Source organism: Myodes glareolus, chromosome 4 (assembly GCF_982192425.1).
Source record: "Myodes glareolus chromosome 4, mMyoGla1.1, whole genome shotgun sequence".
Lineage (NCBI taxonomy): Eukaryota > Metazoa > Chordata > Mammalia > Rodentia > Cricetidae > Myodes > Myodes glareolus.
In genome coordinates this window covers 26951307-26971505 of record NC_142029.1, presented here as the reverse complement: position 1 = coordinate 26971505, position 20199 = coordinate 26951307, and the positions used below count along the sequence as shown (strand labels likewise).

Genomic DNA, 20199 nt, shown 5'->3' with positions numbered 1-20199 from the left:
ATCAGAATAAAAATCTATTAATCTAAATGTAGTTGTAGCAATTACATGATAAGAAGCCGAAGAGCTTATTGATGAAGAACGCCTCCATAGACTTAAAGTCTATATCCGTCAATCATTGCATTTGCTCTTGTGCCTTGTCAAATTCACTTCACTTATACACAAAGGACTTTTCACAGAATATCTTCTTCACACAAACGAGAAAACCAAATGCAGACATGGAAGAGGCTACCACAAGGCAGGCTGCAAGTCCAGACCCCAGGAGCAGCTGTCAATTTTAGCTTCTGTTTCTCCATCTATAAACTGGGACTGTTCCCTTAATATAACACAAAATGTGGTTCTATTACAGAACACTCGGTAAACTCTATTTCTGAATCAATATACTACTGTGGCAAACTCACATCAAAGACAAGAAGACAGTATTTTTACACGGCACATTGGTTCTATGTGATTTCCATAACACGTTTCAATTTTAGTCATGTGGGAAGAACTAGAGAGTGTCTGGTAGCCATCGAGACAAGACCACTGGAAAAATTACCAAAAACTTCCTACTTCCAAATGGGATGAAATAAAGATCTTTGAAAGCTGCTGTCATACTTAACACACATGTACATGAGAGTGTGTAATAAAATATCAATGCGATTTACATTTCCATGTCTCTGTTTATCTGTACATTTTAGGACTCGGTCATATTTTAGGGAACTTTACCTCTGAAGAGGCGACATAGTGCCATTTGTTGGTCGGTATGGAGCCATCGGAGGCAATCTCTCCGACTTCCAGCTCTAAGGAGGACTTGTTTGCAACAGTGCAGAAGGGAGTCAGAGTGACTATTCTTGAGAGGTTGAAACTGCTCATTTTGATGCTGACCCCGACCTGAAGGAAGGAAACAAGCGAGCTCATTTTCATGCTCTTTGTTCAGTGTCAAAAATGAAGACACACACCACACACACACACACAACTTAAAAATACCTAAGGTAAGAGTTCTTAAACAATGTAACGAATAAAAGCTGTATTCTATCACCGTCTCTCACAGAAAAGGCCTGGTATCTTACATTAGCTTTACCAGAAATCAACTGCAGAACACAGGTCACTAACTTCATGACAATTTTCAATGACAGATTTACTGTCTAGTTTTGTTTTACTTATTAAAAATAATCCAACGTTAATTTTTATAATTACTAGGCTCAAATTTTATTGCTTTGTCTGTTACCAATAAACTTAGAATTCTGAAACAGTAGTAATCAGGTTATGTGGCACCAGATTACTCAGATTTTTAAAGGAGTCACACTTAAGATTTAAGAAATAATTGACAGGGTATTTGGAATGAAAATTTTAGTGTATCTTGAATATTAACCAAGTTGCCATCTCCATTGGATTCAACTCTGTTCTTAAATTTTGACAAATTCAAGTTCTGCTCTGATACAGCAATCACAGAATATCTGGAGACAGTCCTCCCCAGAATAATTTGACTTATAATATTACAGTGTACTACTGTACTTACTATATTATAGTATACAGACAAAGGTAATAAAGCAGATACTCTTACCAGGTATTCCATATTGGTGGCAGGGCACTTCACACACCCGTAACTTCCCACGGTGTCCAGTGAGAAACCGCTGGACCAGTCACTAGTTGAAATCTTTAACTGTACCTACACCAGAGAACACAAAACACATATAAGAAACCTAAAAAATGATATTAATTTTACTTCATAGAAAAAAAGTCCTAGACTTCTGGCAATTTCCCCACTATCTTGAGACACAGAAAAATATAATCACAACCATATGGAATGATTCCAAGGAAACAAAGACCAGGAGGATAGCTCTGACTTTCCCATTCACCTCAGCAATGAAAGTAAAGAATTTAAACATGCATTATGTTGCTTTTTAAAAGGATCACAATACTAAATATTGCAATGCTAGATTTATGACAGAGATAGAAAAGTCTCAAAAGTGTTAGCAAATAAAGACATCATTCAACAGGTAATAAAAGACAGGCAATGTGAAAGACTAGAACGCAGGACATGGCTGTCATTCTCAGTGAGCATTTAACTCAATGCATATAAAAGGAAGCTGATTCTAATAATTATGACACTACACATAAAATGCAGTGGGTGACAGGACAGTGAGTATCTCTGGGATTTAGAGGGAAGTCCTACAGGACAGACTTAACTGCACCCCTGCAGTTAAGCTCACCCCTCCCCATCCACAAAGACCATAAAAAAACATGAGGACACCCCAAAGTCACACACAGAGGCAATTCCAACATCACGTGTTGATCCAAATTCTTAACAGTCATCCCTAGACAGCAGCATCACCTGGGATTCTGTTCGATACAGATTCTCAGGTTCTGCCAAGACCTTTTACTAAAGTAAACCCAGGGATGGGACTCAGCAAACAATTCTAAAGCCACTTGGGTGACAATAATGTACACTGAGATCTGAGACCCAGGACTGCAAGCAACATGACTGGGATATGGAGAGTCACTGTAAACAGAAAATCTAAGGATGAGCAGCAAATAAGACAGACGGGGGAAACTGGTCACATAGGAGAGACTAGAACTCTGTGCAGCGGGCACAGCATATATAAAAGCCTCGGGATGAGTGCTGACCACGACTGGACACTTAGGAAGCACCGGGAAGCCCAAGTGATATAGGCCAGTCCAACTGCTGTGAGTTTCACATGCACACCAGTACCAAGACAGAGAATAAAACAGAGCCATTCTACCTGACAGGACCTGAGTAACAGCAGTGATCCCGTAGCTAGCTCCTGAAGAATGGGGCGCCAGCTCTGCTTCAGATGATTGCTGCTGCACATTCCTAAAGTCCAGCTGGACTCTGCAGGCTTTAAAGTCTCCTTGGACTTAATTTATACCAAGGGTGCTGAACACACAACCAAACATGCTTTTAGATTCCCAAGGCTCTAGATTTAGAAGCTTTCCTATTTTAACTTGCTAGAACATACCTTATTTTTACTAAAGATGTTCTTCTTCTTGAAAGAGAATAAAACAATATCCCTGAAATCGGCCGGGTGTTTGACATGTATGTCCTCAGAGCGATACTGGAGAACCCGAGAAGTTTTGTTGATTAGCCAGTAGGGACTGAAGACAGACAGCTCCAACCGACAGCCAAGTCGCCTGACGTGTACTGACAAGTCGACTGTCATCGCTTCCGCGGTGTCTGAGGAAAAGCACACGAGGAAGAACTCGGGAAGTGTGTCGCAGATACGGAAGTGTCCACTCCAGTTCTTGCCCAGGTACTTCACCAGAACCAGCTCCATGATCTCGCCACTGATTCTAGATTGGAGCACATCGGCGGCACTGCCTTCTGCAAGCTCCTGGGCTTCCGCAGTCCCCTAAAAACAATCACATAAAGCCGTGGTTACCCAGCTTCTTTAATAACACAATCTGTATTTACACAGTGCCAAATATTCCACCAAGGAAGGCTGACCACCAAGTCTAACCACACTCATATATTAGAAATGCCCAGCAATTACGAAGGACTCCAAAGGAAACACTGTATCATAGCCACAGTCAGTGTCTTACGGCTACCTGTAGCGAAACCACCCTATTTTTTGAGAAAAACCTGTACCTATGCCAAGAATCAAAAGACTGGATCTGGGACCTGGGCTGTTCCCATTAGCGCTGGATCATAAAATGAGCCAGTTCACTGAGTGTGCATCATTTCATCCTCTCTATTCCCATACCACGGCTCACCGCTACTGTATGTACAGAACCAGGAAAGTCGGGCTAAAGAAGGTAGAATCACTTTAAAAATTAATGCTAGGGCTGGAGAGATGGCTCACCAATTAAGACATGTACTGCTCTTGCAGTGAACTGAGTTCAGCTCCCAGCACCCACATCCAGTGGCTCACAACCACCTGCACCTCCCAACACCAGGAAATCAGGCCTTCTAGACTCCTCAAATGCTGCACTCACACATGTACACACAAGCACTTAAAATACAAGAGAAATCTTTTAAAAATATAAAAGCTAGCAAATGAAACCAGCTTCCTTAATGGGGCCTTCTATTTGGATGCTATTTGGTTCATTTCATTAACTTTTGTCTCCATAACTCAGGAAGGGACCATTGTTTGACAAAGGAAAGGAATCTTTTGAGTTCCAGACACTTCCTCAAGCCATTGCATCTTAAAACATCACAGAATGTACAAATTAGTCATATTGATAACACCCCTGTGTCCACGGCAGATGGTGAATTTCACTCCTAGCATGAACTTTAAGGCAAAAATCAGAGTGAATTATTTCCATTTGCATCTTTCTCTCCTTTAGGTAATGAGACTTAAAATAATGAAGAGACTTCTAATTTATGACAAACACAGCAGAGAAAAGAAGAGGGATTGGGAAGCTGAACTGCCTAGGTTTACATCCCAGCCTCACCACTGTCGAGCAGCAGGACCTGGATCTGTACCCACTGCGGAGACCACTGTGAGGACTGAAGCATGGGAACAGAAAGCACACAGTAGGAGGACTAAACGGCAAAGCTGTGCCAGGCTAATGATAATAAATGCATCTTAAAAACATGAAACACCGACTTAAACTGACATCATAAAACAGAACGAGAATTCACTTCGTACAATAACAGCAATAATAATAAAAATACAAGACACATACCTCAAGCAAGTATCTTAGCGAATACGGAAGAAGGTTCCGCAAGGTGAGAGGAGGGTAAAGGTGGATAACGTAGGCTGGGTCCCAGTCTTCCCCGTGGGCACCGATGTAGCTCAGCTCATCAGGCAGAGCGACCGTGTTCACGATGAGCGGTAAGAAGTTGACTTCCACCGCAGGGCACTGCAGCATGCACCTCACCTCGCTGCTACGGTGAAGCTCTTCCTTCCAGGAAATGTACGTGGTGGACTGTGTGTACTGCTGCTCCAGCCTGCCAGCTGGCTGCACATACAGCTGACATCTAGAGGGTTCGAGAGAAGGTGAGGAAAAGAACCTCAGGGTCTTCGCAATGGCTCGATAAGGTGGGTACCGGTATTGTTACAAATGCAGAAACCACTGTTAAGAATGTTGAGAACACACCTGAGGTGACAGAGCTGTCCCATAGAGGAAGGACAACTTAAAACATTTTCATTTTGGTTATAAAGGCAAGCTAATAAAATATGTAATCTTAGAAAATTGCAAAGCATCAAATATCTGATGAAAAGTTTATACTGTCAATTCAATGATAACATATGTATTTCTGCTCTAAGGGATAAAGACTTATGTAACCTAAAGATGTCTGCTGTATGGCTAGGACAGTTAAAAATGTGAGGCAGCTCTCCCTAAAATAGAGATCCAATTCATAAAACTAAGAATACACATTATTTTCTTTTATAACATTTATTTATCTATATAATTAACAACTCACATTAATCGGACACATTAGCAGGCTTCCCTATAGTACTTCCACATACCCTATCTAACTGTGCACACTTACTGTTCTTTACTCCATCACCAACACCCCTTAGAATTTCCTCGGCAGTGCTGCCCATCCATCCCCAGCTCTGGTGACCACCATCCCATTTGGAAGCTTACTACATCCACAGAGGTGCGTACCTATAGGAATCCAAAGGGACATGGAACTCCTCCTCAGGTCTGGCTATTCCAATGCGCTCCAGCAGCTTAACATTCTTGACAAATTTGTAGATGATAAATGATATCGAGAAGTGGTTTTTAATCTGTTGAATGGATATATAAATGTTTTCTTTAAAGTGATATATAAGTTAAAAAGAAAGCATGTAGCATGCATGGAGATTTACCATAGATCCAGAAAGCTTTGACTTAACTTTGGAAGCTATTTCCATGGGCTAACAAGAATATTTAGGTATGTAATTGTTACATGTGAACATTGTACTTAATGTTTAAGTAACAGTTGCGAGTTCACATCGCCACATTCTCTACATATCACGTGTATATTGCTAGTCTAGGCCACTATTAAAGATGCAGCACTCTTGAAGACTGCAACCATGCTTTCTCCATCACAGCCTCCCATTACCACACCATGTGACAAAGAAATGAGCAAAGCCATGGAGCTCTTTTCCTGACTGCACTGCAGACTGTGCCGCAGCTAACAATGACCTAAGAGGTAGCGGTCCAAGCTGTGAAATAGCTCCAATCTGTACACATGCACTAGGCAAGGAGAAATGTTCTTTACACTGACACATACACTAAGCCTGTAGTAACGCTGGAAAGACTAAAGGTTTCGTATAACCCTAAAAATAGAAAGGAAAATATTTATACAGATTAAAATGCCTTTCTTTTTTTACATGAGAGTAGGTCATTTCGAACACCTAACACATATCTGAAAAATCCATCCTCAAGTGATGATCTACTAAGAGAACAGAAGGCTATCCTACTTGACAATCAACCATATTATAGTATCTCAGCTCTAAATTTCTCAAAGAACATAATAATGTTTAGATGTTTAAGTGTTCCAAATCTCTAAAGGAACGTAAGTGCTTATGGGTTTGTGGGCAGTAAAACTGGACTTTATTTAATAAGTAAGTAAGTAAATGAGTAAATAAATAAATAAATAAATACATGCATGAAACTGTTTTTCAAGCCATTTAAAATAAATCATAGTACCAGAACCAGGTAGGAGCAGAAGCTGTTTCACTTAGTCGTTTATTTGTAAACCGTCAGAGGTGCTCAGGAAGTTTTACTGCACCTCTCACACCCAGCTAGATGACAAATGCCCAGCACACCCAAAGGGACACACGTTGCCACAGCATTACCTGCAGAGGCGAGCGGAGAGTGATGACCTTATTACCTTCTGTCGCATCAATCTGCACCAACACAGAATCAGAACGGCTGGCACTGGGATTCCGTACATTATACAATCGCCGGCCAGGCCTGGCCACAGGGACACTGCCCACTTCCGTATAGCCATGTGGTACTAAAGTAGAGCACAGGAAAAGAGAATTATAATATTCACTTTTTTAATAATAGCAAACTCTAGACCTACAGACTTAAGAGGATCTGGGTTCACTTCCCAGCACCCATATGACACCTCGTAGTCACCCACAATATCAGTTCTAAGGGATCTTAGGCCCTATTCCAGCCCCCAAGGGCACGAGGCACACACATGGTACACAGACATACATGAAAGGAAAACACCCCAAAATATAAGTAAATAACTTAAGCAAAATAATAACATGCCACAATGATGACAAGGGTATGCTTGTTTATCTTTAGAAAACATGTTTTTCTAAGACTCTGAGATTTAAAAATAAAAAGACAATAATATAAAACTTTTGCTACAAACAGCAAGGGGTTAAATATACTAAAAGTAAATAAAATCCAACCTATTTTTTTTATTCTCTCAACTAGATAACAACAATTCCCCTGCCTTTGTAATGGTATTAAGGCTTTAGACTTCTGACTATAACCACGTTTCTCCCTGAACTGATTGCTCATCCTTTTTGAAACATAATACTTATTATTTAGGGCATAGTAATAATCAAGTTTTATGTGCATTTATTAGTTAAGGTCAACTTTATGTTTAGAAGAAACCCATAGATGAATTGTCCACTATTTATTGCAACCTCTGACAAATGTTTCACAGGATAGCTTCAGCAAACTCGTATCGGATGACTTATCAAAAATAAGCTGCCACAGTTCCTGCCATGCTCTGAAGACACGGAAGCGCAGCATACCAAAGGTCAGGGTGAAGAAGGAACTTTCCTGCCGGCTCAGAATCGACAGCTTTCCTTGACGCGAAGGTTCCAGGTTGTCATATTCCAGCTCCAAATGCTGACCAGTGTCCACGTCATAAATGTCACTCTTATCTGGGGAACCCATCACCTTGAGGTTACGATTGGGCTGCACCTTAATGGGAACACCTAGGGCATTCCTGACTGTAAAAGGAGCCCTGTCTTTTAGAGAGTAGTCAAAAGTAGAAGCAGCCCCCTCTGAGAAGCCCTGCAAAGGAACACAGCACAGTGAGACCCCAGAAGTATACTTCTTATGAGCATTTTACCATGGCTACATGTCCTCTTGAAATTTATTTTGATAACAAAAAAAATCCATACATGTTTCATTCATAAATCCTATATGAAATGTTCCAAATCAGAATCACACATACTTTTGCTAAATTGTTGAAAACATTAAGACAGCTTTTGGATATTGTGATATTCATCGTAGCTCCTGAAGAAATATGAACTGCCATTTGTGACTCAGGAATAAAATCATCTCCCGGCATCAAACTTTTATCCTGGATCGGGTTCTTCTTCACCTAGGAAGAGAAACACCATACAGAATTAGTTATTAGTCAAATAGCCAACGGTAGCTTTTAAAAGTTCAACATTGAGGGATTCAGCTGAACTAGTTAGTTTACAATATGTCTCCTCAAGATCTCATTTTCAACCATAAAGAGCAACCCTGTGATTCAGCGAAGATCAGCAGCCTTCTCTCTGCACTTAGGCTACGGAAAGGAAACACTCATCACGATGCTAAGGACAATGCTGAGGACTCAGTCACACCTGACAAGCACTGCTGGGGTGAGCTAGCTCCTGAGCATGCATTAGCAATTAAAGGTAACTCCAAAGTCTAACTGATTCTGGTTAGGGATGTCATCTGGAAATAAGATGATTTTTCCTACTACTTTTTTGGTAAGTAATATGGTAAGCTTCTGGATTAAATTTATTGCAAATAACATTCACATTTTCATTCCAATAGCAAATCAAAACCTTCGTTAAATATTCTCTTCCAGTCTCATTATGTCAGAGAGAGGTAGACCAGATACCGCCCCTGCTTTAGTCAGGAAGAGTAGGAATACAAGTTAACTCAGTGGTCATCTCTAAAAAGGAATTTGCTATAGCTGTTTCTACATGTGAGACTCCTCCATCAGTAACCTCAGCAAGGCAAGTGGCTATAGTCTGTTAATAGCACACACCTCACATTCCTGCATACGTAGAAAAACAAACTTCCACATCAAGGATTCTGAAGTACTAAATGTCAAATAACAAACAATAAATGTCAAAAACAGAGTTTATAATAATATTAATTCTCAATTTGGGAGGCTCATTCCTAAAAATCACTGGATAATTAAAAAGGTTCCATTTGTGAGTTTTATCTACCAACATGTACTATTTTAGAAATTAAACTGAGAACACTTAATATATAAAAATAAAAGGTATGTTTTAACTATTATTATTCTATGTGTCTATTCTGTATCTTGATCCATTCATTTCCCCATCCCTTCACATCCACTCTCCACCCCTGCACACCCCTCAAATAAAATTAAAAAGAAAAAACAAATAAAAAAGAAAGGGGAAAACTTAAAAATCTCATCATGGAAACTGGACACAGTGAGTCATGCAATGAACCCCTTTGTCCCTTTATCTTTCCTTGTAAGAGGCCATTGGTCTGGTTCAAGGCTGGGCCCTGTGGTCATAAGAGAACTGTCCTGGACCCTGACCAGCGGCAACATTCGGGAGAGCAGGCCCTCACCTTGCCAGGGCAGCACCACAGAGTCATCTCTGTTAGCTCAGGTGTCAGTGAGCCAGTTGCGAAGTTGTGAACACGGGAAAGCTCTCCCCATCTCTCATCTGCCTTGTGGCAGCATGGCCTTGTGGCAGCAGGACCAGGTGGGAGAGCTGGTCCTGTGGTCCTAAGAGTGGGAGAGCTATCCCTTGTATCAATGTTTTAATGGAAAAACAATCTTAAAAATGTAAGCATGAAGAGAGACTTTGATACGTATCATGAATGTCTGCAGTAACACATGAATTTGCAGTTCTGCTACACAGACTAAACTTCTGTAATCAGTCTCTCAAAAACTGTACTGTATATCATGAGAAAATAGGAATAAGAATTATATATGATGTTTCATTATTGCTGTGAAAGGAGTTATCGCCTCACGAACATTTTAAGTGGCTTCACAGACCCTGGACCAAATCTTGGAAATCCCTGAACTAACACCTAAGGACGACGCTTGGCATCACGCTGAGCAAAGCACTGGCTTCCTTACATTAAGCTTTAAGCTCCATGGTGTTTTCCCCTCCACTCTTTCAATCAGTGGCTCCCAGACAGCATGGATTTCGTTATAATAGTGAACCTGAAAAGGTGCAGAATTTCAATTACTTGGTTGTTCAACATTAATCATATAATTATGTAATCAGTAGAAAAAGCATACTAAGTTACTATTCTATATCAAAAGCCATTTTAAAATCCCACCTAAAGAAACACACACAAAATACAATGTAGCTTCCCCCTTTCTATTGCTCTGCTGCCAATAAACTACTTAGCAAGATATTCTCTAAGAATAATTATAACATGTAATTCTACACCATCGCATTAAACATTAGACTATGCTATCTATTCGCATGGAGACTTGCTGCAGCTGTCTCTCTCACATATGTAAGGGTGCTTTCCAGCTGTGCTCTGGAGGTGCCAAGACGGCCGTACCTCTAATGTCATGTCAGCAGCAGCAGCCATTAGAGAAGTCCAGTTTTTAATATTTCCAGAAAACTTAGACTCTGCCAGTAACAGGGGCATGGTGCGATGCCCAAGGCCACATTCTAGGGTGACCTGAACTGACTCCACAGCAACCACACAGTTTTCCTCTATCAGGGGACGTTCAAAGTCTCTGAAATTTTCTGTTACTTCTGTTGCTGTGTCAACACCAAGAAACCAAGAGTTATAATCAGTAACAGGTTTGATGGCCCAGAGATTGTCCATCTCCTTAGCAGTGTCTTTCGAGTCATCTTCTTTGGCTTTTGGAGACATAGCAGCCAGGATGGTCATCACAGTATTGAGGATTATAGGCGAGATCTTTAAAAAGGAAAGCAGAAATATATTCAGAATCGATTCCTTCCCAAATGAAAATTGAAATACATGGTTTCAAAAGTCAAAAATCAAGTAACAAATTTAAATATATTAAGTTCTGAACAAAGGAAAGTAAGAAAACGGGAATTCAACTAACTGCCTAAGAATCTCAGCTCAGGTCCTCGGGAATTAAATAGTTCATGTTATATCAACAGTCAAACCCAAAGTGGAAACTACTAATTCAGAACCAGATAATATTACATGAACAACAAAAACAACAAAAATGTGCACATGCAGCCAACTTTTTCAACGGGCTCCTAGCTAACTTCACTCATCAAGGTCAGAAGCAAGAGGCTGAGACTGAAGACCCTCTCATCCCATCCCGGATTAATGATGCTTGCTCATCATTGGAGAATGCCCTGGCTCACTCTCATTCCTATCTCTACCTCAGCGCTACACAAATAATACCAATAATCCAGCCGGCACCCTCAGCCCCACCCCCACCCCCAAATGCCACCAGCACAACTGTTTTTAACACCAAATGTAGGCAAAGCATTGTTGTTGTATTAAAATCCCTGGAAACCTTCCAGCACTATCAGAATAAATTCAAACTCTCCTTGACTGGGTACAAAAAGTTCCTTGTGAGGCAGTGCCTGTTTGACTGGCTAGCCAGAATTCTCCAGCGCTTGTTACACCTTGGGGTAAATAACTTAGAAGGAGTCCTTTACGGGTTATTTCTCTAATCCCCACTTTTCTAATAGGCTGAACAGACATGCAGACTCCAGCACACACTGCTTCCTTACCTATCATCAGCTGAGACCGCTGTTTTCCCTGGCTGGATGAACATTACCTAGGCTTACACTCTACCACACCATCTGTCTGGCCACAGGGGCCACCCCCTAAGCTCTTCTTGTGTTCAGCCTCTTTATACTTTTCCATTGCACACACTGCCAGTCCTATAGGGATAGCCTTTTCCTCCTCCTCATCAATCTCGTCCTAAGGACTCTGAAGACTCAGTTCAGGAAGGCCTGCTTTCAGCGAGCTTTTCATATGCACTGGCCTGGATGCATGTGCTGCCTGCACAAAAGGCTATAATCACCGTTTTCCTTCTTTCTCCTGTAAGTGTCATTAACTCTCTTGTAGGAATTAACTATGATTGCCCTACACAGGACATTTTTACACACAGTAAGAGAAAAAAATGTTTGACAGAGTGTGGTGGCACACATCTTTAACCTAACCAACACTTAGGTGGCAGAGTCAGGAGATCTCTGTGAGTTAAAAGCCAGCGAGGGCTACAAAGTAAGACCCTGCTTCAAAAATAAAAAATAAAAATAAAAATTTTATTGAATAAATATATGTTCAGGTATGAAATATTATTCCAGCAACTAACCTAATGGCTTAGAAAAATACATGTAAATTCAAAGGTTTTGCTCCACTTAGCATTCCATATATTTAAGCTGGTAAATTCATTACCAGTTGGCAAAACACAATTTAAGACTATTCAATATTTTTTAAAGACAGAAAACTACACTGTCATTTAGACAAAACTGTAGATGTAATCAATTTAAGCCTTAGTTCAGTCATTATTGGTCTCTGATCTATCATGACTGGCAAAAATCCCTCCATTTTTTTTTTCATACTTTGGAAAGAAAAAAAACCAGAATGCTTCTCTATTCCCACTTGTAAATGGGCACAAAGTCAACCTCCAGAATTTAAAGGCCAGGCTGGGAGATGCCTGCTAAGTAAAGTGTTCCCTTTAAAGCATGAGGACCTGACTCAGATCTCAAGTAGTCACATAAAAAGCCAGCTGTGGCAGGACCTGGGAGCTTGCTCTATGGCCAGTGCAGCCAACCACTGGGCTCCAGATTAAACAAGAGACCCTGTCTCAAAACAATAAGATGGAGAGAAAGAGAGGTAGACACTGACTCACCATGCACACACCACACCAAGTGAGACATAAGAAAATGGGAAAACAGAAACTGAATGCTATTAGAAAATACTGAGGTTTTTTTTCTTTGCAATACATTACATAAGGGTTTAAAACACAATAAGTCCTAATAATTCATCTCAGGTATATACCTGCCACTATACATATTTGTAAAGACATACAGAATATTTAACCACATAATTATTAAGCTGAATCAAATTAAATAGCAAATAAAAACCAAACAAATAACTACAAACAAAGTAATCTCAACTTCACCTCACCGTCCTTTCTTCCCTTCTTTTCCCATCCATCTCTGTTCTCCACACCTACTTAACCTGCCCAATACACACATGCAACAAATAGAAAAAAAGAGAGAGAGACTCTCATCATTTACAGATAAAAGGCATTACTATGGGCAGGTAAGATAGCTCAATGGGTTAAGTCTAGCCATGCAAGCCTGTCGACCCGAGTTCAGTTCCTAGGAGACACAGAAGGAAAGAACTGACTCCAGAAATTTGTCCTATGAACTCTACATGGTACCATAGTATACATGTATATGTGTATATACACACATGCACACAGGCACACAGGTACAGTAATAAATAAAACAAAAATATTTATAAAGTTATTTGAGAAAATATTCTTTCCAAAACAGCACAAATAAGCATGTATATTAAAGAAAAGATACTTGAATTACAGAGTTATCCTGATTACCAATTAAGTGCCCAGCAATAACACCAGGGTTGTGAGACACCAAAAGATATGGTTGCAAAGCACTAAAAATACACAATGCCGTGTAAAAGTAAAACTGAACCTCCAGTGAAAGAACATGTATGAGAGGCACCAACCTTAACTACAAACTCTTTAACCATGATATTTATGTTCTGTTTCCCTGAAGCCCATGTGCACTTCTCCATAAATAAAGAGCAGGGTTGTAACACCTAGAAACAAAAAAAGAAAGTCACATTTCCCTAGGAATGCATCCATTATGTATCATACAGTTATAAGAACTTTCCCCCCAGCTCTATGGCAAGCAAAGGCACATTAGCTGTCCCTCCTAGAGACGCTCTTCTATACCAAATCAAAGCTGGCACAGTTCAAGGACTCTATTCCAAAGTATTCCCTTCTTGGTAAAACACCTTCTTTATTTATCATTTATGATGCCCTACATAAAGTGCTCCTTTGAGGTAACTATAAACACAAGCTACCACCTAGAGTGCAGAGAGTACAAGATGTGTCATGAAGACTAACGGGTTGTGAACAGCACAGATGGTCCTTCTGAGGACAGACCTCAAGTCTTCAAACTTGAGGACTGAACTATGAAAACTAGAATCCTACATATATCATTAAAGATACAAGTAACTTTGTCTCTTAATAAATGAGGCCATGGCAACGGCATTTAACTATGGTGGTTTTTAATTAGAACCTGTCTTCAGTGAAGTGACTACTATTAGTTCTTTGTGACATGATCAAGCGTGGAAGCTTAGGCTTCACTTCTCTGTGCTTATAACATACCTCCAAAACCCTCCAAATTGAAAACAATACTGCAAGTGAGCCAAGCAATATAAGATTCTCTTACCATAAAGTTATAGATATGGCACTAAAAATAATTGGTATAAGTAAGTTAATTAAGCTAAGATCACAAATTTCAAAAATAACATAAAGCAGAATTTAAATTAACTTTTAACAACAGAATACAACCCTCTTTTTTAGTCACATGACTCCAATTACAATTTTTTTCATACCACATTTATTTTCTCATTCACTCATTGGTTGTACTACAGAGAACAAATAAAAAGGTGAGGGAAAAAACACTGGGTCTTCATAAAATTCAAAACCTATCCAAGAGAAATGCAACGATAAAAAGAGTTCACCTGGAGGCACCCCTACTTCTGTCACTGGTGGCAATGACTGAGCCTCCTAACATCAGATCCGTAAAGCCCAAGTCTGTGATGTCCAGCCAGGCACTCTCTAGCAGAGTCTAGAATTACACTCTCTCACTAGCTTCACCGCCAATGTCTACAGTCTTCCTCACCGTGGTGACGTTCTTCCCTCTCCTTTCTCTCAGGAAGGGGCAGGCAAGCACTTTCAGGTCTCTCACAGAAGCTTCCATCATCTGCTCGAGTTTGGATGTTGACAGGGAGAGGTTACACTGGAATGAGGCTGTCAGAGCAGGAGCGTCCGCCCTTGTCAGGTTGGCAACAAACACCACTTCCGGGTCTGTGATCATGGCCTTCAAGGTCATATTTGGTCTTACAGAGTCATCTGAAGAAACATCAGGGACAGAAAAATTTTAATGTAAATCTTCACATCTACCCATTTGCTGAATATGAATATATATTATGTTATATATTAAATATACATTATATATATATGCAATTAGAAGTCTAACCAAAGACGGTCAATGCTACTGGAGCATTTATAAATGGCATGATTTAGGAGGTGCCTTGAGATGAAATGTAGGTGTGTGCACATATAAACAAACACAAATGTGTTAAGTACAGCTTCAGGGGCGAGGAGCAGAAAACAGCTTTCAGGAAAAGACTCAGATGAAGGAGATTAACCACTCTCACTAGTTCACTTCGGTTTCATCAAAACCACCACTCTCCATGCCATGTGACCCACAGTACAAACTTACAGAAGTAAACATGGCATCATCAGGCATGACCACTAGTAAAAACGTCACAGCAAATGGGAAAGCAATGTTCCAATCTTGCCAATATAAGCTCTCTTTGAGACTTTTCCAGGTTTTACATTAAAGAAAAGAAATCAAACACATCTAACCTTAAAACAATCTTAAATTCAACACAGAAAATCAACAATATGCTTGATAAAGCTGGAATATAAAAACTACCAAGTGGAAAACGGCTTCCACCATTCTATACCAGGCATTTGTAGTCTTCCTCAAAGTTTAAAGAACTAAAGGGGGTTCTGGGTCAGTTGAGTCCTCTTCTGTTTCCACCTCCTCCTTCTAGCTTTTCTGTTACCCTTCAATGCACTAGGATGCTTCCAAGTGTTTTGTTTGAATAAATGACTCCCTTTTATAAAACAAGCAGCCACTAACTGGTTAACTCCCTACTTTACATCATCATTTAAAAACATTTACTTACTGGAGTGTTACAAAGAATGTGCTTAAATCTACAAGCCTAATTTTACTTTCTCAAATTCTCCACCTCTGGGTTCTGTTTCTAATTTTTGTTAAAATACAGATATCTTCATGCAAGACAGAGAGGTAATTTCTCCTAACCTTTCTCTGTCTTGACTCTCCCCATGGCTGTCTGTCTTGATGGAATCTGTATTTCTTTTGCTATGTTTTCTGGACTCTGAGGCATAGCTTTGATGAAGAAATCTGCCACGGTCATCAGGAACTCCACGCTGGCACACACGTACAACTTGTCAAGAACAGCATCAATCTGACTTCCATTTTTATCTTGTCTATATCTTACATCAACCATAGAACTATTGCTATCTTGGCCGTTCTTTTTGTCGATCATCCTGAAAAACAAACACGCCATTCATTATTGTACTCCTCTTCTCCTGCTCAGATAACAAAGGAATGAAAATGTCCCCTTGCATTTTAATCATCTCTCTTTCACCCTTCAGTTTCTACTCTGAATAGAAAAAGAACGGTGTTAATTGGAATATAATCACCCAATTAGCAGCCAAGACATGGCTGCCTAATCTCCAAAGAAAGATTCATGTGATTAAACAATTATGGGATATTCTGTAATTATAATGCAATACCAGAGTGCCGGAAATGATCGTGAGTAATCAGCAATGTATGAATGCAGTCCCTCAAAATATAGCAAACCTTTTTATTCTACTAAATAAAACCTCCCTGAAATAATTTATCTACATAATTTGATCACCTTATGAAATTTATTACCACAGTGTTCAATGCAACTCAAATCCACAAGTGTTTATCAGTATCTAAAATGATGATTCCTATACATCCTCATGTGTGCGGAAGAGATCAGATTTATTCCCACAGTGCTCAGTGCAACCCAAATTAACAACTGTATCCGTATCTATGACGGTTCCTCGACACCCTCACATGTACTGAGAAGATTAAGGCTACTCTAGAAGATGATTTCATCAATCAACCCAACACTATTGCCTAAAGATCTGTGGATAACTATCCTGGCCATGAAATTTGTAATTAGAAAACCGGGTTACTAGAGCAAACTTTCCTTGCTTGTTCATTTTTCTGAAAGTCACAGGTTCAGCAGAATCCAGGAAATAGACAATGCTGTCCAAGTTTAAATAGCAACATAGTCTTTTGCACAAGAAAATACCAAATATGACACATCTCATTCCATGAGAAAGTAATAAAAACACAATTAAGCTACTTAGGTTACATATTTCATGCCAGACTGATATAAGCTAATCTTTCAACATGGGTTGATAACATAATGATGCTAAAGCGTATATTCCTACTGAAACTGGAAGAAATTCTGTAGAATTTGTTTGAAAGACAAAGTAAACAAGAAAAGAGAAGGATGCATAAATTTAAGGATTCTAAAAAATAATAATAATAATTCTGCCTATTGGCAATAACCTGGAAAAATACATCACCAACTCATTAAAACTCTTTAACCTTCTAGTTCTCATTGTTAAAATGGTACTTGGCTTTACTAATAAATTCCCCTCTCATTTAAAGTTTGAAGCAGAGAGCACCATTATGTCTTCTCGCAGTTCAATTTTGAAAATAAGACCAAAGGATAGACTCTGCTAAGGATCCACACCTCGCAATGGCGGGCTAACATCCACCTGAAACCCTGCATGCAAATTCTGATCTGACAAACCTGGATGTTGCTCTCTCAATTCCTTCTCGGAGATCATCAAGGGTGCATGTCTTCAGTTTAAGGCTGACATCCATAGACCCATCCTTGAACATCTTCCCTGCAGAAGCCATCAGGTGTAGTCTGAGCTCGCCAAGACGGAAACTATCATTATGAAATGAAAGTCTGGACTCCTGTAGTACATTTTTCAAGCAAAGGAATACATGATCTTTAAAGATTACCCAAGTATATTTAAGCGCATTCCTCAATTCAGAGCTTAAATGCAAACCACCTCACAGCATTTCCAAGTGCTGAGTCACACATACGGAACTAAGTACTAGGAACACAGCTGAGTACATGGCTGCACTAAGGTATCTGTGTGTCCTGTTGGCACACTGGTCAGTACTCAACATACTCACTAACTTCAGACAGTATAGTGACTGCAAGGAGGTGAGAATGACAGTATTACTGGCAAAGAGAATGCTTTTATCTTATAAGATAAAACACAGACATAATCTATAAACTGTATAACACAGTTATAGTTTATAGACATAATCTATAAACTGTATAACTATTGACAGACATGACTTGTAATACACAGACATTTCCAAACAATCCCTGATGCAGATGGTCTGGAGGGGTGGTACTGAGAGGAGGCAAGGCTCGTGTACTGTTACAGTGAATGTTTCTAAATAAAAACCTCCAAGTGTCTCCACGAGAATCACTAAGGACACAAGCTGTGCCACTGTCTAGTACAGACAAAGGAAGCCACTGCACCACAAGCATGAGCTAAGAAGGGTCTCATATAAAACAGTGAGAAATTACGGGGGGAGAGTTTAAGGGAAATGAAGATATGCACCCAAAGAAAGGTGACAGTACGCAGTGTCTAAAAAGTAAGGTTGAAGAAAGAAGCCAAAGACAGCAGCAGCATTTGAAGGCTGGAGATCAACAGATGACTGTCTGTAGGTAAGATAAAGAGTGTGCGGATCTTGCACTTTCAGTAAAGGCATTTGCTGAGGTTTGCACGAATACCAAACACTAGAACTTTAGGCAGTTTATTGCACAAACAACGGACATTATCACAAAGCTCAAATGGAGAAATGTATGAACACTGTATAACATCCATAAAATAAAAAGTGCAAATAGTATATAAACTCTTTAATAGATATGAACTTGGGCATTATATGATATGTTATGGGCATTAACATATGACATAACTAATCTATAAAATATCTATTACAAGATACTATGCATTACAAAATGGCTTTCTAAAGTACTGCTGACCTATTATATACATACTTATCTATTACTGACTGGACATAATCGTGAAAGGCTCCAAAGACAGTATTATTCTTCCTAAATAGTGATGACTACTGATGTATAAAATTAAACATATGGCCAGACACTCATATGGAAAACTCTCTATTAGTGATGGATAAACGCATTTTGGTACTGTTTTTCTGGAGAGAGAGAAACCCTGAACACCTTTCTTGGCCTGGTAAGATTAGAAACCTAGGGGAAAGGCTGAGCATATGAACCATGTACACTTTCAGGTCAAACAGGGATTGTAGATACACTAAATTTAATTAATAATTAAAACAAAAAGTGCCAACATACAAAAACTGAATACTCTCAAGAGCAAAGGAGTCATCTCTGGTAACAAAAAATATATACTATTTACCTGGTGGCTGTCATTGTTGTAAAGGATAATGGACAGAGAGTCAAAGTGGAAGCCAAACTGAAGGGTGACAGTCTGATCCACGGGGCCCTTTGGGTCTGTCAAATCTTGTTCTGATGGTTCAAGCATAAATAAGAAAACACACAGCTACATTATTTTAAGGCGGGAATGATAAATTATTATTCTAAATTTATATCATACTTTCTATCATATTTAAATAACCCACTAGACAATTAATAAAAATGGCAATTACTGATCCCTATATAGTTAATAAAGGGCAAAATGGCAGAGGTAGTTTACAGAAAAAAAAATGATCTTTAAATAATATCAAGACAACTTTTTGAAACATCCCTTCAAAGTAAGGCTTGTTATTGCAGTTTGTTATTACCACAGCACGTTTTTCCTAACTAGTTGGTATTAAACAGTGACATCAAACACTGTCTAGACTGAGGAGCTGCCAAAAGATCTGTGGGCCAAGAACACTTTCCAGGACCTTTGATGCATCTTAGACTTGCTCACTAGCAGAGCTGAAATGCATTATGATGGGGAAGCCTCAGAATACTGACATGAAGGGACTCCAGAAGTAATTTCAATTTCCTTCCCGTCTTTAGACAGACAGGATATGCAGAACAGATAAAACAAGTCTACAACCTTTTGGAGACCCGGGGTCCTTCTTTAGAAAAATTACTAGAAAATCAAGACTTTGCCAGGCTGGAAAACCCTCGGGCTTGCTCTGTGTTTACAGAAAATAATTTCTGTTCCGCCACTGTATTTGCAGTTTGCATCTGAACAAATAACTATAAAATGAGAACCAGAAACACAAATCTGGTCAAACTCAATGAGACCGTTCATCACTAACATTTGTTCATCTCCTGTGTCCTATTAACAACAGTCTACTTATCCAGCATTTGTCTACACCTGAGGCAAACCCAAACTCAAAGTATGATCCTGGCCTCAGCTATTTAAACTTCTTTCACACACTCTGAGAATCCCAAAACATGCCCAGCCTAATTATGGAAGTAATGTTGTCAACATGACAGTAATTACTA

At 39.5% G+C, this 20199-nt stretch overlaps 1 protein-coding gene across 3 annotated transcripts in view; it reads right to left on the bottom strand.

Annotated features, from left to right (window-relative positions):
* The window catches only part of Vps13c (vacuolar protein sorting 13 homolog C), a 162382-nt gene that overhangs the window by 39193 nt on the left and 102990 nt on the right, over positions 1-20199 (bottom strand). For all 3 annotated transcript variants that reach the window (XM_087905351.1, XM_085689278.2, XM_087905352.1), the window contains 15 exons: positions 19154-19263; positions 17497-17666; positions 15939-16186; positions 14727-14956; positions 13540-13632; positions 10405-10770; positions 9968-10054; positions 8084-8233; positions 7656-7920; positions 6735-6895; positions 5557-5678; positions 4627-4921; positions 2961-3350; positions 1544-1648; positions 706-870 (listed from right to left, as the gene is read on the bottom strand). In XM_087905351.1, coding sequence (XP_087761477.1) covers positions 706-870; positions 1544-1648; positions 2961-3350; positions 4627-4921; positions 5557-5678; positions 6735-6895; positions 7656-7920; positions 8084-8233; positions 9968-10054; positions 10405-10770; positions 13540-13632; positions 14727-14956; positions 15939-16186; positions 17497-17666; positions 19154-19263 — 2957 coding nt within the window. The remainder of the gene's footprint in view (positions 1-705; positions 871-1543; positions 1649-2960; positions 3351-4626; positions 4922-5556; positions 5679-6734; positions 6896-7655; positions 7921-8083; positions 8234-9967; positions 10055-10404; positions 10771-13539; positions 13633-14726; positions 14957-15938; positions 16187-17496; positions 17667-19153; positions 19264-20199) is intronic.